The sequence below is a fragment of the Lactuca sativa genome, chromosome 8 (assembly GCF_002870075.4).
Source record: "Lactuca sativa cultivar Salinas chromosome 8, Lsat_Salinas_v11, whole genome shotgun sequence".
Lineage (NCBI taxonomy): Eukaryota > Viridiplantae > Streptophyta > Magnoliopsida > Asterales > Asteraceae > Lactuca > Lactuca sativa.
The window spans coordinates 220,631,819-220,655,936 of record NC_056630.2 but is presented as its reverse complement, the minus strand read 5'-3'; the positions used below and the strand labels follow the sequence as shown (position 1 = coordinate 220,655,936).

Below are 24,118 nucleotides of genomic sequence, written 5' to 3'. Positions count from 1 at the left end.
GAAGTTTGATCAGCTGATAAAGTTAGTCACTGAGCTTAAAATAGCAGTTTCGCATTCTTCATCATCACAAATCCTTACTCCTGAATTCTTGTCTCTAAAGATTAATACTTTAGAACAAGTTATTCAAAAAGCTCTTGCTCCACTTATGAATTTCACTTCTTTACTACCGAAGAGTGCTCCACCTGTTTACACATGGGTGCAAGGGGGAGAGAAAAGTCGAAGTAAAGAAGAGGCAAAAACAGTTGGAAAAGTGATATCAAATCAGCTTGTAGCTACTCTTCCTATTCCTACGAAACCGATTTCTTCAACTACAATTACCACAAAAACAGTTTCCAAAGGTATTGTTATTGGAGAAAACGAAGGAGGTTCAATTTCAAAACCTCAGAAAGATGTTGTAGGAAAAGGAAAAGGAATATTGTACGAAAAGTCGAAGGAGGAGTTGAAAGCTGATGCAGAGGCTGAATTGGAGGATGAGACAAGTTCAAAGCATCATGAGACAAAGGGCAAGTGATCCTCCCTCCATGAACAAAGGAGATCCTGCGAAACTTTACTCTTATGAAACAATAGAGTCGAAAGTTGTGGGTAGGGAGATGTATGAGTTCGAGAAGAAGCCGAAAAGAAGTTATGATATTGCGAACTCCGATCATTGTCAATTGGATTTCCCGATAAACGAAATGTTGTTCATCACAGCTCAATACAAGATCAGTGAGAAATTTGATAATCCTGATGATTATACTCATATGAAAATCAGATTTCATGCTGTCTTGGGGAAGAATCCAGATGAAGTTTGGTCTTTAATTAAGATCAAAAAGGTGCTGACAATAAAGAAGGATGTTTTTTTGAAGATATGCTTCAAAATTTTTGGTATTTTGTTATCAGAGCAGACAAACAATATGACTTCACAGTAGCTGATTTTCCATTGATGAACTGCAATGATTTAATTCAAGTAGCTCTGATCCTGAAGCATATGGAAGAAAACAATCTTAAAGGCTCTGAGACAGATGTGTTCAAGGTTGGCTTCGCACATGTGAAGACATTCATCGATAACTATTTCGATTGTTTGGCTCTTACAGATGAAGAATTAGCGAATGTTTTGGGAAGAGAAGTAAAAGTTCCATGCGAGGATACTTTGACACAATCTGCTTTGTCGAAGTATGTTGTTGGTGAAATATGCCTGAAACCATTTGGCATGGTATTTTCGGGAAGAGATACAAAAGGAAAACCGAAGAAATTTTTGTTCAAAGTCTCAGAGATTGAAAGATATAATTCTTCGCCATATATGCACTTCATTGTATGTATGAATAACTGCAAGAAGAATAACGAAGGAGACAAGAAAGATCTGAAGAAGGTGATCTCCTGGTATGGAGAAGTGCGAAGGACAATTCACTCTGCAATTCAAAAGCTTTTGAGTTGAATTGCATCGACTGTTTACAAAGGGGGAGAATGTAGATGTAAATTGTAAAAAGTCGAAAATAGTGCATTGTATTGTTTCGCATTTTATGTTATTTTACTAAGTCATTTTTTATGCGAAGTGAAAATGTATAGACTTAGTATATTTTTTTGTATGTTCCCTATAAATAGGGACCAAGGCTAGAAGTAGAGAGACATGAAGTCGAAACTCAAATCTATCTTCTGCTTATTTTGTAATCAGTCTTAATCAATATGAGATCTGATTAATATTTACTCTTTGTGTTCTTCATCTTCAATCGTTCAAATCTATCTTTTCTTTTCTCAATTCTCGATAACAATTCTCTTCACAAAAACTATTAAATATAACAATAAGTAGTATATTTCAAAATTTATAAAACATACACAATAGGTGAGGACCGTTTGAATATTAGAAGTGTTTCCATATTCTTATCAATATAGTATCCGTTATATTATTGCCATCATGAAAAATATATTAATAGACTATTATCATATTATCAACGTAATAAATTGAAATAAATACAATATTAATATCAGTGTTAAAAAATTTTATTTAATTTCCGACAACAAATAACTATATTGTTATTTGTAAAATAAACTTGGTTTGATCACATACACATATTATTTTTAAGGGAGTGTTGAGCAATAAGTTTTTGAAATCTTTAAAAACTTTTAGTTTTAAACAGACCAAACAAAAAAATATCATTTAAAAATACAAGCTTAAAACTTTTAATTTAAACAAAAACTTTAAATACAAAACTACTTCAAATAATTAAATATCTCAACATTAATTATAAAGCTATAAAATATATTATATCATCTTATCAATCTATATAACCTTTTTTAATCATCTGGATGAAAATGGTATATATATATATATATATATATATATATATATATATATATATATATATATATATATATATATATATATAATTTCCTTCGAAGTTTACTATCTTGAGTTGTAAATGTCACCAGCTATTTAATTTCATGGTTCATTATAGACTCCTTGTTGAATTTGGTCTAAAAACAAAGTTATTATGATTACTTCATCAACACCTCCTGTGTCACGAACATCTCCAGATATACGATCTCCGCATGACCTTTTTTATCGAACTCTATTTAACCTTTATTTTCTTCGTTGCTCTTAATAAAACAAACAACAAATGATATGCTTAAAATTGTATGTATCATAACAAAAACAAAAACAAAAACAAAAAATAATGCATATTAAACTCAATAACATAAACCAATATAAATATAACAAAGACTCAGATCACGAACAAAAGGGTGATGATGCCTCATTTATACACATGATAATCGTGAATTGAATAGGAACTTAATAAGCATAAAAGATCAAAAATTATCATTAAACAAATACAAAGAGGTTGGATTTGTTACAAATAAGAATATTTAGACCCTAAGACTAGCACAATGACAATTAAATTTACATGTTATACATAAAAATAAACTAATTTACCTCAAACATTATTTTTTTTCCTCGTCTTCTTCAATATGTAGCCCATGTTTTGTTATGTAGGACGTAACGAAACAAATGCCTTTATAGTATAGGTGGCATTCACCAAACTGAAAGTAAGTTTCGATTGTACAAAAAATGCAATTTTTTTCACACGCAAAAAACATGGAACAAAATGCGAGTGAGTGACTCGATTTCGATCTCTCGTTTGTGTAAAAGACATAAATTCCCTCATCCTTGTCATCAAATAACCATAGAAAGCTTGTTCAATCTCATGTCTTTCATCATTTCCATAATTTTATCAACTCGTATAATCTTCATAACTTCTTAATGAAGTAGAAGCAAGCCTTTTCGCGTTATATGTTGTCTGTATCAATGACGTTAAAAAAGCATTTAATTAAGTAATAACACTTGCAATATATAATGATAAAATGAACGAGGGAAAATATGTAAACAACTTAGGGCTCAATAGTCGATAGGAAAACCTCATTTCCTTGACTTTCTTTGTTAATTCATTCTTTCTGCATTAAGTAAAAAACACTCATATATAGCTTACCAGATTAAACTCCTATTAAGCTCATTAAGGAGACATGTCATCATCATCATCATCCGAACTCGAAGAATCCATCTTTTTATCTTTCATAGCCGGAAACAATTTATCCCGGACACTCGACCACGACAGTTGTCGACTCTGTGGGCCCGGGGGTACCCTTTTTCCCAAGGGGATATTTTTCTTTTTACTATTCTTCTCATTATTTTTCTTAATGTCAACACACACTATATCCAACAATTTCAAAAAATCCCTAACAATAACAAACAATCTCAACCCTTCATCTTTCGCCGAGTTCCCATGGAAAAAATCCCCCGTGCTCTTCACCATCATCATTATCCTCTTCTCCTCTTCTAACATCCACACAATCTCACTTTCCGCATGCTCCATAAAACCATTAAAAGTCTCACAAAACTCCATAGCACCTTCCGTTTTACTCAACTCATCATCGATCAAATCTCTTGTTTTTTTCAACATGTTTTCTAATTTTAAAACCGTTGATGTAATGTGATCACCATCAATAATTGCTGCTTTTTTCACATCCGAAAGCTCATTACTTAATTTAGAAACAACCTCGAGACCAAGTTTTCGATAATATTCATCGCTTTGATCATTTGTTTTAATGTGTGAAGAACGCGCGGATTTTATTCCTTCGGATTGGATGATTTCTTGAACTACAAATGTTAATAATGTGGTTTTTCCATCTGTCCCCTTGACATCCGAAAGTTTTAAAAGGGAATCAAGTTTGATTGCTTGGGCCCCACCACGATATGTCCCAACATTCATACGGTTACCCGTTTTTAAAACAGCTTCAAGAAGTTTTAGGAAGAGCCTACTGTTTTTTAGCTTTGTGCAAGCTACCTGTATGCCAAAAGGGTACAATAGTAATTTTCTATTTTTATCTAAAACACATCGTCAAGAAGTGATACTAAGGGCATATAAGTAATTTTTTCTAAACTGATATGAAAAAGTAGGTTGGTGAAAAGACTAGAAAGGGTAAAATAGTCATTTTGGTTTTAAATCTAAAATAAATTGGTACCTCTAAAGTGAGAAACGCAGTTTTAAGTGGAGAAGATTCTTCATGAAGAGAACTCATAAACAACAAAGCTTCAAGACGTTTATACACAAAAGGGACTTCAACCAAAATTTTAAGGAATCGATCAGCTGGAGTAATAAGTGCCAGGTCACCTTGATATAATCGAAGCTTTAGCTCTTCTTCTTGTGTTGGTGGCATTTTTATTAAACTTGTAATTAACTCTACACGAAGCATGCTACCTAATAATAATAATAATTCATTCGCATATAAAAAAAAAATCAGTTTGTTGCGTAAATTGTGTAAAAAGGTAGAATGTTTATTTAATTTTTAGTAAATTGTAAAAGTGAAAATTCACCTTCTGTGACAGCTTTACAGACATCTTCTATTGTCGCGCTTAATGCTTTTAGAACAATCGACAAATTTTGTGCTTTTTTGGGATCGATAATTTGGATCAATTTTGGTTGAGTTGATGCGGATTTTACAGTTTCGCCCTTGTTTTGGTTTGTAGAAGAATAACCAAACAGACTTTGCATCATCTCTTCGTTGAATCTGTCGATTTTAAGAAACTTCTTTATTTTTATGTAACGAGTCAAAGCTTTGACTTTGACTTTTGACCGTGGAACAAAATTTTTCAGTTTTTGTTCCCGACATGGACCCAGTTTTCATCTACTGTTTGTCCAAAAGACATAAATACCCTTCTCGTCCTCAATGGGACAACAATTACACTCTCTTCCTATCCAAAGAGATGGAACATGGGACAGAGACTTGCTTTTGATCTCTCATATGTGGAAAAGACATAAATACCATTGTCATTTTCAATGATACAAAAATTGCAACTTTGTTTGCAAAAGAAGTAAATATCCTTTTTATCGTAATGAGACCACAAATTCATATTTTTTGTCATATCCAGAGATGGGAGATGGGACAGCTCTTGATCTCTCCTATGTGAAAAGACATAAATGTCCTTGTCATTCTTAATGGGACAAAAATTACAACTTTATACTTAAAAGATATAAATACCCTTCTTTTTATCCTCGTTGAGACCACAAATTGTATTTTTTTTTGTCATGTCTAAAGAGGTGGCACAAATACTCGCTTTTGATCTCTAATATGTAAAAAAGACATAAAGGCCCTTGTCATCGGACAGAAATTACAAGTGCAAAAAACTGAAATACCCTCAAATGAAACTTACTGAAATGATCCTGCATTAAGTTCACGCCAAACCATGGATCGATTGGGAGCATAATTCACTTTGTCCCAGAAAAACGGCTTCAACTTTGTTTTGTTACCACTTGAATTTCCAGAAATACCCTTTTCATCTCCAGAAGCGAGATGCCCTCTTTTAGGCAGAGGTGGGCCAGGTGGCTTTTTCATAGCACCTGGTTTTGGTGGAGCAGGCGGGAGGGGACCATTTCGGGGTGGCGGTGGCGGTGGTGCTTTTGGGGCCGGTGGCATTGGCGGTGGAGGCGCTGGCGGCGGTAGCGGTGGTGGAGCTGCTGGTAGTGGTGGTGGAGGAGCGCTTCTTCCTGGCGGAAGTGGTAATTTTCCAAGTTCTAGTGTTTGAGAAGAAACATTTGCCGATAAATTGTTGGTGCTAAAAGAATTAATTAAATCTTTATTTCCTACAACAGCTTGTGGTGCTTGTGAAGAACCTGAAGAAAAAAAAATCGATTTTTTTAAACATGATTTATCAAGATTCAAAGACAAAATTTTATACCTGAAATGCCCTCGGGGGATATATTGACAACGGGTTTCGGTTTTTTGTCCTGTTGTGCACATTGAGATCTAGCTCTTGGGTGAATGCCACCTAGGCAACAAAAAACCATTAAAACAAAAAGAGCAAGTGTCGCTATAGCAGTTGAAACAATAATCCCGAGTAGCAACACATGATCCGGAGGCTTGTTTTTGGGTACTGAGTCAACTCGGATTACATGTTTGACCAGAGATTCATGTTTGACCGGAGATAATAACTCTTTTCGAGCATTATGCATAAGTGTTTTTCTTGATGGCGTATCAATATCTTCATGATTTGGGTTGAATTTGTTGATAGTTTTGGTGATTTCTCCAACTCCAAGCTCTTTCCTACAATATATCCACACTTGCTCTGCCTGGATGAAAGAAATTTCCATTAGCTTATCATCTAATTCATGAAAAGGAAAATGAGGAAAGAAAGCATACGGTGTTTTCATCTAGATTTTGAGAACTCCAATCGCCACCATTACAGGAAGCTGTCTCCGAAGCTCTGTGATTTCCTTCGGAAAACTCGAAAATGGAAAGAATAGCGAGAAGTATACCAAAATGGACCCTTATAGCGCCCATCGGTTTCTTAATCTATCTTTTCATTCCACGATACACCTTTCTCCATTTCATCCAATGTTGTGTGCATAAAATCACACCAACATTGGCATATAACCTCGGAATTAAACAAGAACGCCTTTGTAGCCTCACGAAAATCAAACAACATTCAGATTGGTTTCAAATCACCAACCGAATAAACCCTAATTTCACGAATTTGGATCTAGTTGGCACCCGATTTGGGATTTTTAGTTCCGATCAAAACCCAACATTCAAAAGAAAAAAAAAATGAACTCACAGAATCCCGGATGTATTTAGGGATTTTGGAATGCGATATCGCGAAAAACTAAGAAATAATTAATCTTCGCGATGATTAGGGAGAAATTGATCTGGAAGCCCTAATGCTAAATCAAAAAGAAACTTCTGTACCGAGTAATTGAATTGATTCAAAAGAACAAACAAATGGTTGATCTCAAACAGTTGAATGCTGAAGCTGAGCTGCTAAAATATGAATCAGATGTTAGAAACAGAAAATCCGGAAACCCTTGTTTGCTTGAAGATTTGGTGAAGATATTCGGAGAGAATTAATTCATTGGGTGGTTTGCAAATTTCGATTGTGTCTTTTGGTGAAGATGAATATTGAATTCCGGTTTAACTGCAATAGTCGGAGACCGGTAAATTTTAGACAAAATTGCAAGAATGGTCCATGTGGTATCATTTTTTCATAAAATTTAGTTCGAACCTTGACGTTTTTAGCTTTATGGTCATTTTGCGTTAGTTTCGTTACAAATTTGGTCTCTCAGTAATTTGAAATGACTAATATATCCTCCCAATTTTCCTTTTTATGTTTTTTTATTTAAATTAATGTTTTATTAAATTAAAATATAGGCTCTCTCTCTCTCTCTCTCTCTCTCTCTCTCTCTCTCTCTCTCTCTCTCTCTCTCTCTCTCTCTCTCTCTCTCAAGGAAATAAAAATAACCTAACAACCTATATCATCTTCTTTCTCAAAATCGGGTATGATTATCACACCAACATCCTCTATCCTCTCTTTCTACCTTAAGCTTTGACTCCAATTCTTCATGTGGGTACATTAGAAAAGTATATCTTTTTTAGCCTAGCCGCACCTGTGGACCTTTCTAACCCCTCAAACGGTCCATACCCACCTTCTTTAACCCCTGTTTCGATTTCAATTGTCTTGCATTAACATCATAAACATAAAGATTATTCTAGAAATCGTTACAACCTGTAGATCTACCATCGTCAAATCCCTTGGCTCGATAAAGACTACAAGGAGCCACCACCAGAGTCATTGTGAGTCATTGTTCAAGTCAGGCGAATTGTCGTCCTGGTCATTTTACAGAACTGGTATCCCAAAGTTCACCACAACCTTCTTGTTCCTCTACATTTTGGCATTGACTGTAATGAGTGTGATCAAATATCAAAGAGGGGGCATATCAATCCAGTTATGAAATTCATATTTTTATTTACATCAAAACTATCGGTAACTAGGGCAATGTTCTACATGGCCATGCTATTTCTTGGAGCGATCGGTGTTGTCAGATTTGTGAAGGGGTTTCATGAGAATTGAATCGAGCACCTGGTAGGCAATATCTGAATACGAATTTTACCATTTTCTAACACCAAATAACACCTTTGTGAGTAGAAAATGGGGAGTGATTAATTGTATCTAACTTTGATTTGTTTTGTGTTAACAGAAATAGGGGGCCATCACTGATATATAAATCGTGATGAAGTTTAGTAGTAATATTAGAGGACAACAACACTGATCTTCCCTATGGTTGTGTGTCCGGAGAAGACGATTGCCTTAAATTGACGATGAATGGATGATTTGGGGAGTGTTACTAGTTATTCGGAGCAAACGTAAAGTCAAATACTTTATCGGCAACCAAAATTTGTTGCCTCTCTGACGATCAATTCCATCGGGTTTTATGGTTTCAGTCTCGGTGGGGAAACCTAAAGTAATGGAGATGACGAGTTCTCTGGCAATGATACATGAGGTAGCACCGGGTATCACTGTGCATGTCACAGAACGAAACGATGGCGAAAACGTTCCGGGGCGGAGGACGTCATGTATATCATCACAACCATTGAATAACAACAATCATAGCAACACAACCATTATAGTGAATATTTGAATAAAACGTTTACATCTGTTTGAAACTCAGTTTGAAATACATCCAATAGTTTTGCAAAATAAAAACTTAAAAACTCTTAAATGTTTCGGTTCCTCGAAAATCCAGCAAGTACCTGTCTACTGATTTCCTGAGAATACAAGTAGGGGGATTTGTAATGCCCGGTTCCTGGTACGCATTTTAAATATGCATTTTTACATTAGGACTCGACGAGTTGGAGGCCCCAAATCATCGAGTAGATGCAAATCTTGGACGCGGGTGGAAGAGTCTACTCGCCAAGTTAGAAGCCCCGACTCGACGAGTAGATTCATCTGGATGAAACCCTAAATCTTAGGGTTTGCACCCTAGTTAAACAACTTATATGGCCTCCACTCCAGCCTCCATCACCCTCAGACCCTATTCTCAAAACCCAAATCAGTTTGTGAGTGTTCTTGAGCTTTTTGTGTCATTTTGTGTTTTTTTGAAGCTTGAGAAGAAAGAGGAAGCTTGGGAGATCAAGAGCAAACAAGTAGATCAAGAGACTGTGTCACATACCCAGTTCATTTGAGGTATAAAGTTTGTACCTTGTTCATTCATTCATTAGATCTCTCCATGGGATAATTTAGGACCATTTAGAGCTCATTATGGAACCATTCATGGATGCAAGCTTGTTTTGGTGTTAGGACTTCGGATCCAGAGTCTTAGAGGGACTCCATGGCATATAGGTGCCAACTTTATGGCCATGGGAGTCCCATGCATCTTATGGAACATTTTTTAGGACTTTATGAGCTAGTTAACCTATACATGCACGTAAAGTTTGTAACTTTACGTGCTATATCGATCCTAGGAGGTCAGATCTATGTTATGGATGCATTAAGCCTGAAAGAAATCGACTGGATAGACTTGGACTTTAGGGGACTCGACGAGTCGTTTATAGGACTCGACGAGTCGGGTCATGGATCCCTAACCTTTTTTTATCTCTGAGCAATCTGGTTGCGTCCAGAAGAGGACTCAACAAAATGGACGTGAATGTGGACTTGAATAATAGAGAAATCGACGAGTTCAAGGCAATGTCCCGACTAATATGAAGAAGAATTCGATGAGTTCAAGGATGAACTCGGCGAGTCACGAGCAAAAGGTCCCGATTCTGTATGAAGGAGAACTCGACGAGTTCTTGAAAGACTCGACGAGTAAGATCGAAGTTCTAGTACTTTGTGGATTATGGAACTCGACGAGTTGGCGGACCAACTCGGCGAGTTGAGTCAACCAGAAGTTGACTTTGACCAAAAGTTGAATTTGACCAAGGTGTTGACCTTGACTTTAACTTTGACATGAGTTGACCCTTGAAAGGGTCACGAGTATGAAATGGTAATTAAGGAAGGTTGTTATGTGTAAGAGTTTGAGAGGAGTTGATCCCAACGCTGAGGACAGTTTAGTTACTGCACGACATTGATGTGAGTTACCTTCCAGTAAAAGTGGGTCTAAGGCACCAAGGCCGACCCACTAGTAAGAGTTATAGTAGAGATAATTGTCTTCGTGATAATTATCTGGTATGTTGTTATCTGTTATGATTATGTGCTAGCATGATATGATGTTATGTGATAGTAGGTAGTAGGGGGAATAGTCCCCGTGTTACGTTCGTAAGGATCGAAGGGTAGGTCGGGCACCCCAGATATGCCCGATAATATGTTTATGCCATGTCATTATGTGGTAGTAGTAAGGGTGAAATAGTCCCCGTAGCCGGTTGAGATAAACCGGATGGTAGGTCGGCGCCCCATAATTGCGTAGGTTGGCACCCCAGAATTGCCAGACAAGGTAGGTCGGCATCCCAGAATTGCCTGACAGGGTAGGTCTGGCACCCCAAAATTGTCCGACAGTATGTTTATTATGTGGTATGTGGTATGATAAGGGAACTCACTAAACTTCGTGCTTAAAGTTTTTAGTTTTGTTTTCAGGTACCTCTTCATTGAAGGGGAAGGAGCTGGCACAAGATTTCCGTACTATGAGATTCTTGGGATTGTACTCTGACATTGTTACTATTTTTATGATATGGTTTTGAGACATGTGGTTATGGTTTTTATGAAATAATATGACTCGATGTTGTTTCTTATGATTGTTTTTGTAAATCATTTTATCAAAATGAAATTTTTGGTCTTGAAATTTTGTAAATTGTTTTATCAAGTGACACTTAAAAAAAAGCGTTGTTTACTTAAAAAGAATGTTAGCATTGCACTTAAGTGTATGTAACTACAAAAGTTGACACATCAATATCATTTAACTTTCGTGTAGATGGTCTAAAGAGGATGGGATGATAAAATAAATATATTTATTACTCGTAAACATAGTCATGTGAACAAGACTTCTGACTACTTGGACTAAATTGTATGAGGTAGTTCAAGTTTAGGGCTTTTAATGAAACAAAAATAGTATTTGGACCATAGTTGCATGTTAGGTCTAAGTTCAGGGACATTTTAGTAACTGTTTATTAACTGTATTTTCTGAATCTGCAACATTAGCCTTTTGAGTTTTTTTTGTCTCTTATGCTAAGGCGGGCATAGCTTCAAAGAGATCCAACTTTCTATGGAGAAATCGATCGAATCATAGAAGAATCCAAGTCTTTTATCGATCCATCAGCTGCATGTATCGATCCTTTTATATGCAAGTTAAATTCCACCAGATGAAGCGTTAATATTTGGGGATATCAGGTACGCACTAGAACTGTTTGATGAAATGCGCGAGAGAACACTATATAGGAATCAGTAGTAATCATCATTGAAATGAATCATAATATGAATTGTATGGATGAAGTTAATCACTAATTCTTAGAAGATTCTTACTAAGATCAAGACGCTGAATCTTCCAATTACCAAATCCAAATGCTTGGCGTGTGATAGTTAGGGCTATGCAAAATGCAAATCGAATGATGTATAGTTTGAAAATTACGATCTTAACAAGTTTTCAGATGATACTCTAGGATCACGATTCTTATCTTTTTATCCTTTTTACGTTACAAAACATTATAATTTTTTTGTTTTTATGTACTCGACACTTGCGATCTTCCATTGGAACTTTGTATACACTTTCGATTGATAGTTTTAGAAGAATGGGATCATGTTGAAGAAACCATCAATAAAATCATCAAGCTGACCTCCAACACTCATGTCTGTATGATCATCAAAAGGGAATGATTTAATCCGTTCAGTTGCTTCTAGAAGTTCTTCAATTGGAATCTTGGGTTTTGATCTCTCCAATGGGACCACAGTTGAATATTTCCGTAGATCTGAACAATACTCCTGTATAGATTATGTTTGTGTAAAAGACATAAATACCCTTCCTCTGATCATAAAAAAAAAAAAAAACTCTACAAACATACCTGATCAGCATGGAGTTTCTTCACAAATCTTTTGAATAGATTATAATTCTTCTTTAAAAGCAAATCATCTCCTAATCGAAGAAAAGTCAATGCTTCCATTTTCAGTTTTGGTGATTCTTTTCTATTGATTCCATTTGGCCTCACACTCAAAAGAATTTGATTGTAAGCTTTATAATCATATCTTTCAAGTGCATTTTCACCTGCCATAATACCTTCCTCTCTTTTCACTGCAGTAAACACCTGTTTTTACACGTTTGAAACATCATAAATTAACCAAGTTCAAATTTTCTGCAAAAACATAAGTCGATCTATAAATCAGGTACACAACAGTCTGCTAACAACAGTAGTTTCCTGTTTCCACAAAGAGCCAAATCAACATTGGAACCGAAAACACTCATAGTGATTATGCTTGTTTCATAGATTTTCAGATGCAAATTTATGTTTAGAATAAATTACAAAAATAGTCCTTGTGCTTTACGATTTTTAGCATCTTTAGTCCAAAAATTGTAACTTTTTTCAGTTGTGGTCCTTATTTCAAGGTTTATATTGCTTTGGGTTCTTATTTCAAAGTTATCGATATGAAACCTTGGACCAAATGTGATGCTTGTTTCCTAAATTTTCAGATGAAAGTCTATATATAGAATAAATTACAAAAATGGTCCCTGTGCTTTCTGATTTTTAACACCTTTAGTCCAAAAATTGAAACTTTTTTTTTGTCAGTTTTAGTTCTCATTTCAAGGTTTATATTGCTTTGGGTTCTTATTTCAAAGTTATCAATATGAAGCATTGGACCAATCAAGTTTCATAAATTTTCAGATGAAAGTTTATATATAGAATAAGTTACAAAAATGGTCCCTGTGCTTTCCAATTTTTAGCATCTTTTGTCCAAAATTGAAACTTCCTTCATTTTTGGTACTTATTTCAAAATTATCGATATGAAACCTTGTACCAAATACAATGCTTGTTTCATAAAATTTTCAGATGAAAGTATATATTTAAAAAAAGTTACAAAAATGGTCCGTATGCTTTCCAATTTTTAGCATCTTTAGTCCAAAATTGAATCCTCCTTCATTTTTGGTCCTTATTTCAAAGCTATCGATAAGAAACCTTGGACCAAATACGATGCATGTTTCATAAATATTTCAGACGAAAGTATATATTTAAAAAAAGTTACAAAAATAGTCCCCATGCTTTCCAATTTTTAGCATCTTCAGTCCAAATACGAATCGATATGAAACATTTTACCAAAACCGAAAAATATTTAAACTTTGAACTGAACATGGTAAAAATCAGAAAAAGTACAGGGACCATTCTTGTAATTTACTCAAGTTTTTTTCAAATTAAACCTGTTGGACAAGTTCTTGAGGTCCACTTTTTGCAGATGTAGGCTGTTCAGAGTCCCTCATCTCCAAACAAGTGAAATTAAAAGCAGCATAATGCCTTGAAAGCATTCTTGCAATAGGGCAATATCCATCTCTATCATTCAGATTATAATATCCAGCTGTTAACTCTGCAGCATGAGTTTCATCTTTATACCACCAATGGATTCCTGATATCTGTTTTATCAAAAAAAAAAAATCACACGATTAATATCTGCACTAGATACTTCCACTTACAAGAAATAGCAATGTACTTTCATTTCTTCATATTACAACATTATACTTTGAAAAGTCAACCTATTTATAGCAATATACTACAAAACAATTTTCATTGCTATAGTTTGGTAGATATTTTAAAGTAAGACAAAATTTTATAAATGGTTTTTTTAGGATATCTTTAGGAAAGGGTTGATTTAAAAAAAGACCTTATATTTTGTGTGTGTGTGTGTGTGTGTGTGTGTTTTTTTTTTTTTCGGATTAAACCTCAAATATATTTTTTTGCCTGAAAAAGACCTTGTATTTTTTTTTTTTAATTTTTCCTGATTTGGCCTTTTTAGTTTTTTTTTTTTTGCCAAAAAAAGGGTTAATCTCAAAAAAAAAAAAAACCCTTATATTTTGTGTTTTTTACGGATTAAAACTCAAATTTATTTTTTGCCTGAAAAAAACCTTGTATTTTTTTACGGATTAAAACTCAAGTTTTTTTTTTTTTGCAAATAAACCCTCAACTTTTTTAGTTTTTCTCGAAAAAAAAAAACTTACATTATACAATTTTTTTGGCAAAAAATGACTAAAAGGGCCAAATTGGGAAAAATGAAAAAATACAGGGTTTTTTTCAGGAAAAAAAATAAACTTGAGGTATAATTTGGAAAAAACACAAAATATAATGTGTTTTTTTTAGATTAACCCCAAAAAAGAATTGTAAAATGTGAGGGTTATTTCGAGAAAAATTAAAAAAGTTGAGGGATTATTTGGAATCATTTAGAAGCTTGAGGGTTTTTTTTGGAAAAACATACAAAGTTGAGGGCTTTTTCTGGAAAAATATAAATTTGAGGTTTAATCCAGAAAAAAACACAAAATATAAGGTCTTTTTTTGAGATTAACCCTTTAGGAAACGTTACACCGGTGGTCCTTGTGGTTTCAAAATCAAGCATAGGTGCTCCTTCAGTATAACTCCGTTACAAACAGTTGTCAAGTCTAAGTAAATTGACCAAAATACCCCTAGTTTTGTCTTTTCTTTTAACTTACCATTTTAGAAACTACAGGACCAAATATGTAAATTAAAATGAGTTGACATAATTGGGTCAATTTTTTCAACACAAAAGAAATGGAAACTAAGTTTTGGTATGAAATGAATGAAAGTAAAGTACATTGCTATTTCTTGTATTTATATTTTATACTTGTTACCTTGCAAGCTAACTTCACTTTACAACCCATGAAGGCTTTGTTGGCTTCTTCCAAGATCTCATCACCATGGATCAATAACTTGTTGGAATACCAAGTCAAAAAGAACTTCCCTTTTTCACTAAGATAACCTTTTGATCCAAAAAAACCCGTTTCATTTGGTTTATTATTATATTCTCCTGCATCATTTGGAAATTCCCATTCTGGGTGTCCCACTTTTGTTGTAGCCTCTTCAAAATCCGCTTTGAGATATTTGTCGTAGCACTGAGAATATCAATAAAATCTCATTTCAATAATTTGTTTGCCTTTTCAAAGTACAATGCGTTAAATAAGAAAGAAAAAAAAAGTTGAGGATACAATGTTCGAATAGAAATGGAAGTAGGATGCTATAATAAACATATAAATGATAGTATATTATTATTTCTTGCATTTAACCCAAAATAAATGAGGGGAAATTTATATAAAGTAAAAAGAAAGTACATTGCTATTTCTTACCTGAAATTCACCTATACCCGGGAAAGCCCAACCCTGGCTCTGCGGGTAGGAGGGGTACCTGAGCTCTCCTGCAGGGCCAAGCCCAACTTCAATATCGGTAAACAATTCCGCTTCCAAAAAGTCAACCATGTTCTCTTTGAAGCTCTTCATGTAGTCACTATACATCTGTATTTATAAAAAATCCCACCATAACGAATATTTTAAAGTACATTGCTTTATTAAGAAAAAAGTTAAAAGTACAATGTATGAAAATCGGATGCTATAATAAACAAATAAATAAAAAATCCCTATATTTTTTCCCTTTGTATACAATGATTTATCGAAAAATTTGTTATAGCGTAACAAACCTAACCTCAATTGCAGTCCGACCACCAAAGAGCGGTTGATTGTCTACGCCAATCGTGAGATACTCCACGTTACGGTTCCCTACTCTGTCAGTATAAAAAATATCTGGGTCCGTGACGCCTACGTCACGAACCCAGTGTGGGATGGGGATGTTGACAACGTCCCCAATATTCCCACCGCATTGGTGGAATGACATGACCACTTGCATTTTCATTTTACAGTCTTGCACAAGTTGAAATAAAGTCCGATAAGCTCTCCAATCGTACTCTTTAGGTCCTTTGGATTCAACGATCCCCCACCATACGTCACACATCACCCCATCAACGCCTGCGTCCTTTAACTGCTTTAGCTGCTTCTCGAGACCCTCTTTGTCTTTGAGAACATTATCGTTTGTTATGATTTCCAACTGTTCGTTAATAAAATCAAATTTGTAAAGCGTTAGAACTTAATGCGGAAATTATTATTTCCCTTAGACTCTTACTTTCTCTCTTTTAAGTCGTTCTTCCTACATTAAGTACAAAAATCAACCATACATAGTTTCCGGATTAAATTATGGCCCCATTATGTCAAAAAGAAACATTGTTAGAATTTAATGGGAAAAGCCTCATTTCCTTTATTTTCTGTATTTGTATCAAGACTATGTTTGACGAGCTAGCTGAAAAGCTAGCTTATCAATAAGCTATCTCAAACAACTTTTTAAAAAGCTAGTTTATAAGCTACTTTAACTGGATCACCATACTCTAAATTGCAATAAGCTTAAAAAAAAGGAAACAACACCTTAATCCACTAAGCTATTTATGAGTGTTTCTTTTTGTCTTAATACTGAAAGAACAACTTGTTACAAAAAGTCCTAAAGTTTTATAAATTTGCTCTCATTTATTTTTTTTGTGCAATTGTTTTCTCAAATATTGTTAAAAAATCATTTATCTAAACAAAATAAAATAGGGCCTAAATATTTGTAAATAATTTACCTGAAGCATAACGTAGATTGGCACATAGTTCGCCAGCATGCTATCTTTATCATTGAGAGGAGTTGATGCCTGTAATTTTTTGCAAGAGTGTGAGAGATGATTGGTGATTTTTTAGATTTTTATTTGAGAATTTCATTTGAAGGGTTCGTTGCATATATTTTTTTATTTTAACTTTAAGTAAATTATATTTTTGGGCTCTATGTAACTTTTGGTTTTAAGACAAGGTGGACAAAAAAACTTTTTGTATTTTTTCGTCCCTATTTTGCTGTTTTTTGTTACCTATTTTTAGTCCATGACTTACACGTTGTATAGAAACGGGGTTCATTCCGCCATATAAAATGACTATTTTGCCCTTGTGTTCTTGAATTTCTTTACGTCCTTCATCTCTTCTTCAATAAATCCAAAATCAAACCAAAACCCCAGAATTTGATCTAAAATTCAATACCAAAATCTGAACCGAAAAAGCAAAACAAAATTAATCAAGGCTACATTCCCTTACCTACAACTCATCAATGCACTTGATGTGGTGGTGCTTGGGGGCAAAATGGTCATTTATATAGATTTAACAAACGGCCAATTAACTTAGACAATCCATATACCAAAAACAATAAAAAAATATTCTTTTTTTTACCATGTAAAAATTGCTATTACACACGGACCAAAAGCGTAATTTACTCTTTACTTTCTTTCTTTTATATCGTACACACTGATTTTTAGGATCACTTAATCAAGATAGCAATTTATGTTCTCTCTTTCAGCCCTCAATATGCTACCATTTACAAACCAAAATAATAATAAAAAAAATAAAAACACAGTATAAAAGTTGCAATTTTTTGTGTCATTGACATAGTCATAATCAAAATACACGTCAAACACAGTATAAAAGTAGTTTTACCTTGAAAGAAACCTCTGATGCCAAAGCACGAGGAGTTTTGATGGATTTCTGATGACAACTATTGAATCCTTGGTTTTCCCAAACTGTGTACATATTTTTCTCCAAAAACTGAATCCGAGGTAACTTCCATTGGCGGCATCTCGCCGGAAAACCACAGAGTTTTGGACACACTATGCTTGCCATTGTGACACGATATAAACATTTATCAAATTCAAATGGGGATTTATAGGGAAATTTTCAAGAAAATAATGTTTGCTTAATTTTGATTTTTATGTTATGTGGCTGTGGGAATTTGTTACAAAAAAAAAAAAAAATCCAGAAATTGTGGTTGAAAGATGGTACTTCTACTTCCTTTACTTTTTGCATGCATACAAACATTTGAATGTGTCTTTGTCTATCTTTTTTGTTTGGGTCTCTTTTGGAATTTCATTAATTGTTTTACTGTTGTATTTATTTTTTCAATTAATTTTTGTCGACTTAGAGACGCTCAATGCCTTTTGTCTATTTCCTTAGATTCTTTTTAATAAAAATCAATGTGACTAAAAAAAAAACAAATTATATTATTAAAATAATAACATATTTATATAAATAAAACGAATTAGGAAGTTGTAGGCATTTTAAAAGCAGACTTTCGGCTCGTGTGGTCCGTTTGACCCAATTCACTTGTTTCCTTAGAGACTTTCGACCTACTGGGGGTTTTAGGCTTTAACTTAGCCGCTCACAATTTTTTTAAATAAAGAAAATCAAAATGAAATGATTAACGGTGAACTATTCACTCAATTTTTTTTTTCTTTTATATGTTATATCTTATGTTTTTATTGATGTGTAGTTTGGAGATCAAATATTATCTCAATAAAATTAATAAAAAATGCTAAAGTTTGTAGAAAAATTTCTTTTTTAAATAGATTAATTTTTTATTTATAATAAATAGTTGGTTTGGATTAGATTATTAATACGTTGAAAATTTTGTTAGATTAATATGTTGAAAATTTTGTTAGATCTGATTGTATAGGTTGAAAGATGAGAAATTATTTTTTTAATAGAAAATTTGGCTTGGTTGGGTCGTTAATAATGATAGTATTATAATTATTTTTCTTTATCATTTTACCTATATAACTTTTTAGGATTTTTATTTATTTATTTAATGTATTATTGACAGTTTTATAAATGGTTCTTGTGGTTTTAAAAAGTTGCACTTTCAAGATATCTTTAAAAAAATCTTACGATGATTGTTCTTATGGTTTCAAAACCTTTCATCGTCAGTTATTTTAACTAATGAGTTGTTTCTTTTTTATATATATATTAAGATATCTGAGTTGAAGTTTTTTTCTCTTTTTTTTTTTGGAAATTAGAAAACCATCTAAACAAAGTAAATGTCCATTATAACCTAATATATATATATATATATATATATATATATATATATATATATATATATATATATATATATATATACACACACACACACATACACACATGGCTAGGTTAAAATGTGGAAGAACATCTATTATGCGGACGTGTGTGGATATTATTATTTTATAAAAATGACTAAGATAATAGGTTGTCTGGTAATGTGAATACGTTCAACCTCAAATAACTATCGTCATTATCGTGCATTCTCACTAATTTTTTATTCATTTTGTTTTCACACATCGTGTAACATCCCAAAAATTTCAACCAATTAAAACTTTTCAAAACAATCAATTTACTAATTAAAGTGTTTACAAAACATTGTTTCTAAAACATTATTTAAAAATCAGTGTCTCCCAAGACCAATGACACAAAATAAGGTGTGGCATGCCTTCGCCTTGCCACGGTTCTTTGAAATACCTGAAACCATTAATCGAAATTGTAAGCACAAAGTTTAGTGAGTTCCCCCCAAAGTACCACCACATAACCATAATAACAAAAAAAAGCATCTCGGGTCCAATCATTCTCGGGATGAAATACCCTAGGCAAGATGCCAATATACAATGGGTCCAAAACCAATCGAGGTTGGATTACCCCGGCCCACAACCTATAGAGGGAATGCCCATACATACTACATACTGGGTCCACAACCTATCAAGGTTGGATTACCCCCGACCCATATTAGACTAGGCGATATTAAATTATTAATTATAAGTATATAGTTAGGGGGCTAAATGTGTAACTTAGAGGCTTATATGTACCCGTGTAATTATCATTCATAATACACAATACATACACAATTCATACCAGATTGTTATGGTATCAGAGCCAACCGAATACCTCACAAACCCTAATATCTGTCGCCATCCTCTACTGTCAGAATCACTGTTCACGAAGGTATTGTTCACGCGATTATTGTTCACGAAGGTACTGTTCATGCAATTACTGTTCGTGAGACTATTATTTCACCCTCTTTTGCCTCTTGGCCAGCGTTAGCTTCCGTTGCCTCTACAATGACCCTCACATTTTTTTCTTCTAAAGATAAAACAACGCACAACTCTTAGAAATTTGGCTTTACTCTATCTCCTACAAACTATGGGCACTAGAAAGCCATGATTCGGCCTTTCTCCTCACCAATAGCTTATTTGGCTATATCGATGGCACAATTCCTCAACCCACTACCATAATATCATCAACAGAAAAAGATGTTGCACCCATTCCTAACCCTAGTTACTTGATCTGGCTGTCGAATGATGCCCACGTCAGAATGTTACTCATGTCCACGATTTCTGAGGCCGCCTTTCAACATGTACAAGGTATAACTTCTCGTGATCTCTGGCTTTCTCTAAAACGAGCATACGGCTAACATACATCCTCCAGAGAATATACTCTCAAAATACAACTTCTTCAAATCGAGATGAAAGGTGATGAGACCTCTACCGCCTACCTTGCCAGAGCGCAGGAGTACTCTGCTGCATTAGCAAACATCGGTAAACCAATATATGAACAAAATCTGGTGATGCTCGTGATTGCAGGGTTGTGAGAAGAATACTTTGGCCTCAAGTCCACCTTACTTGGTAAGGAGAACCCTATCGTATTTTCAGATCTGTATGGATTGCTGGCTAATCATGATTACTTACTTCGAAAGAATACTCCATCTCCACCACTTGTTCAGGCCTTTACAACTACCACATGGAACCGTCTGCCTTCGATTTCTTCGGACACACTATAGTCTCTTCAATAATTGATGGCTCAGTTAGGCCTCAATATTTAGCCAAAGACACCACATGCTCTCTGTTCCAACCAAACAAGTAACAACAATTAAAAACACATTCGTGGTAATTACAACAACCAGGGTCGTGGAGGACGCGGAGGCAATTACAACAATAATTGAGATCGATCTCAAGGTAGTGGAAATCACAGTCAGTTTAACTGGGCCTCAAATCAGAACATGGTGTATGGGACTTGCAATAGATGTGACATTGGACATGTTCCTTTTCAATGCCCCAACCGAGACCCTTCCACTATTCGGATGAAGAAGCCATCTGCCAATTATGCAAATTATTAGTCTCAAGCTTCCACATCATGGTTCCCAAACACATGTTCCAATAACCATATTGCACCAAATCTCGACGGATTCGATACTACTGAGCCATACTACGGAGAAGACAACCTTCATGATAGCAACGACAAGGGCTTACCCATTCTTCACATTGGCTCAAAACGTGCTTATTCTCCTCAGAAAACCTTGTCTCTAAACAAATTCTTCATGTTCCTAATATCAAAAAACACCTTCTTTCTGTTCAAGAATTTGGTCTCGATAATAATGTCTTTTTTGAAGTTCACTCTTCCTTTTTTTGTTGTGAAGGACGAGGACACACAAACTACCCTCCTTACTGGACCAAGTAACAGTGGTCTCTTTACCCTTCGTCTTCCTACCTTTCCGTCGATGTCTAGAGTTGTTTTTTCCTCTATTCGGGCTTCCTCCACCATTTGGCATCAAAGATTAGGACATCCTCATCCTCAACTTCTTTAGTTTATGCTATCTAAGTTTAATTTACATGTTTCGAATAATAGTTCAAGTTCTCCATGTAATTCCTGTTTTATTAGAAAATCTTCAAAACTTCATTTACTTCCGTCAAATAATAAAAGTTCTCATGTTTTGGATTTACTTTTTTTGTGATGTGTGGGGTCCTGCTCCTGTTACCTCTGATGGTCACAATTATTTCTTACTCTGTGTTAATCACTATACTCGTTTCACATGGTTCACGAACATCAATGAACGTAAACGAACCTTCACGAACATAAATGAACGAACGAGACCATTGTTCGTGAACGTTTGTTTAACTAAACTAATGATAATTTTTGTTCATATTCGTTCATTTATTACAAAAACAAACATAAACGAACTTTCCACTGAATAGTTTACGAACGGTTCACCGAACATTCAATTCGTTTATAGTCCTACATATAAGTGAATGATGTAAACAAAAAACACATAAAAAATAACATTAAATAATTATATTAGACAAACAAAACGTCAAAAAAAAAAAAAAAACGACATTAAAAATATATTTAAATAATTTTTAAACCATAAAAACATAGATAAATAAATAAAGCAAAAAATAAATAATAATAATATGATTTTATATAATTTAGATGATTGATTTAAAAAGTAAAAATAATTTTATAAATAATCTATATTAGTTCTATTAAAATAAAGATAAAAAACAATAATATATATATATATATATATATATATATATATATATATATATATATATATATATATATATATATATATATATATATATATATATATATATAATATTGTTAAAAGAATAAAAAAAGAAAGAAAGGTAATTTGGTCTTTTTATATGGACCAAGGACCAACAATGCAATTTTAACAAACCACAGGGATGTAACCTATTAAATTTAAAACTTAGTGATCAAAACTGAGAATTCGACCAAACCATAGGGATCATTTTTGTAATTTACTCTAAAAATAAAAAAAATTATTCAAGAAGTTGCCAAAGAAGACAAATATGAATATTTCTTAACCAAAATAAATCCATGTTTGTTTTTCAAAAATCAAAGATTATCAAATATAAAAATCATTCTAACATATAAAAAATGACTCAGGTACAATTTATGAGTTTTGATACAAAATATAAGTTTGTTTTTAATAAAAACTACAACAGAAGTCTTATAAAAATAACAAGTTTATTTTTAGTTTATATGTAACATCCCGAACTTTGCAGGTATATTTCGAATCCCTCCTCGTTTTATTAGTTGCCATCTATAGTCCCTGAAATTTGTTGAGTTGGGCCATTAGAAGTATAAGGGATAAAGTTGCAACTTTGAGTCAGGAAGGATTAGGCTAAGCGTACATAAGGGTACGTTGGGCGTACTAGGTGCGCCCTAGTACGCTGGGCGTACACTCATGTACGCTGGGCGTACTCGTGTCAGGTGAAAACCCTAATATTTAGGGTTGGGGACTATATAAGCACCTTTATAGCTTATTTCCTCTGATTATCCTCAACCTCCACCTTCCAGAAACGTCCCAAACCCTAGTTCTTGTGAGTGAGAGTGAGTTTGTGGGTATTTTGGGCTCCTGAAGGTGAAGCCATTGCAACAAAGAGTTGAAGAAGGAGATTGGCTTGTAGATCTGAAGTTGTGTTGCACTCTAGAAGCTCCATAAGGTAAAAAGCTTCAAACTTTATGCTTGTAGGTTATAGATCTAACCTTTTTAGTATTATGAAACCCTTTCTTGCCCCAAAACCCCAGTAAGGTCTTAATGGATTAAGACCATGTGTTAAGAACTTTCTGGACGTCCAAAATGATAAAGTTCGAGACTTTATAGTTCTATGGCACATTTGGTCGATGGATCTGGAGTTTGGGCTTAAGTGCTTAAGCCATTAAGCACTTATTAGGATTTTGGTGAAGCCCCGCGTATGCCCAACATAATTCCTGTACGCCCAGCGTATGGGGTCAACCACCCCGATGGTGGTCAACATGGAGCAGAAGTACGCCCCGCATACCGGAGGAGTACGCCCCGCGTGCATCCTCTGTGGACTTTTGATATTTGGACCTTGTATTGGACCACTCTTTGGACTATTTGGGCTTGGGCCTTGTTGGGCCGTGAATACTAGAGCGGGGCCAGTTTTGATAAGTGGTCCTATGGTTAGGCTCAATTGGGAGGATTAGGCCATTGATGGGATTATATTTATGGACTTTGGGTAGTGGATTGATATTGGGCCTTAGGCCCAATTTAGAGAAATGGATAATATGCCTTTGACAATTTTCAGATGTCCATTTCATAACATAATATTCATCTTTTAGACAGTTGAGGTTGTTGGTGAGGTAGCGGTGGGAAACTTTCAGTTCAGTTCTGCACTACTTGTTAGGTGAGTTATCCTCACCATATCAAC

The 24,118-nt window shown here is 34.3% G+C and overlaps 2 protein-coding genes and 1 long non-coding RNA gene across 6 annotated transcripts in view; 1 reads left to right on the top strand and 2 right to left on the bottom strand.

The window, feature by feature from the left end:
- Positions 1 to 2,771: 2,771 nt before the first annotated feature.
- On the bottom strand, positions 2,772 to 7,618 carry LOC111890626 (formin-like protein 3). 2 transcript variants are annotated; one of them, XM_023886725.3, is made up of 7 exons: positions 6,670 to 7,618; positions 6,209 to 6,599; positions 5,684 to 6,143; positions 4,847 to 5,040; positions 4,495 to 4,730; positions 3,462 to 4,316; positions 2,772 to 3,272 (listed from the first exon to the last, which is right to left on the bottom strand). In XM_023886725.3, the coding sequence occupies exons 1-6, from the start codon at positions 6,808 to 6,810 to the stop codon at positions 3,486 to 3,488; spliced, it is 2,253 nt and encodes a 750-aa protein (XP_023742493.1). In that variant the 5' UTR covers positions 6,811 to 7,618; the 3' UTR covers positions 2,772 to 3,272; positions 3,462 to 3,485. The 2 variants fall into 2 exon arrangements, with proteins under 2 accessions (XP_023742493.1, XP_023742495.1); XM_023886727.3 differs by having other exon boundaries at positions 6,209 to 6,595; positions 6,670 to 6,808.
- A 3,694-nt stretch (positions 7,619 to 11,312) lies between these two features.
- The window catches only part of LOC128128127 (uncharacterized), a 36,531-nt gene continuing 23,725 nt past the window's right edge, over positions 11,313 to 24,118 (top strand). Inside the window, exon 1 of the long non-coding RNA XR_008225764.1 lies at positions 11,313 to 11,623. This is a non-coding gene — a long non-coding RNA (uncharacterized LOC128128127). The remainder of the gene's footprint in view (positions 11,624 to 24,118) is intronic.
- LOC111890627 (beta-amylase) lies at positions 11,829 to 18,049 on the bottom strand. Of its 3 annotated transcripts, none has more exons than XM_023886729.3 (9): positions 17,778 to 17,915; positions 17,184 to 17,333; positions 16,883 to 16,951; positions 15,919 to 16,317; positions 15,567 to 15,731; positions 15,075 to 15,335; positions 13,638 to 13,847; positions 12,292 to 12,531; positions 11,829 to 12,211 (listed from the first exon to the last, which is right to left on the bottom strand). In XM_023886729.3, the coding sequence occupies exons 2-9, from the start codon at positions 17,205 to 17,207 to the stop codon at positions 12,014 to 12,016; spliced, it is 1,566 nt and encodes a 521-aa protein (XP_023742497.1). In that variant the 5' UTR covers positions 17,208 to 17,333; positions 17,778 to 17,915; the 3' UTR covers positions 11,829 to 12,013. The 3 variants fall into 3 exon arrangements, with proteins under 3 accessions (XP_023742497.1, XP_023742498.1, XP_023742496.1); XM_023886730.3 differs by having other exon boundaries at positions 17,184 to 17,268; positions 17,778 to 17,896; XM_023886728.3 differs by lacking the exon at positions 17,184 to 17,333 and having other exon boundaries at positions 17,778 to 18,049.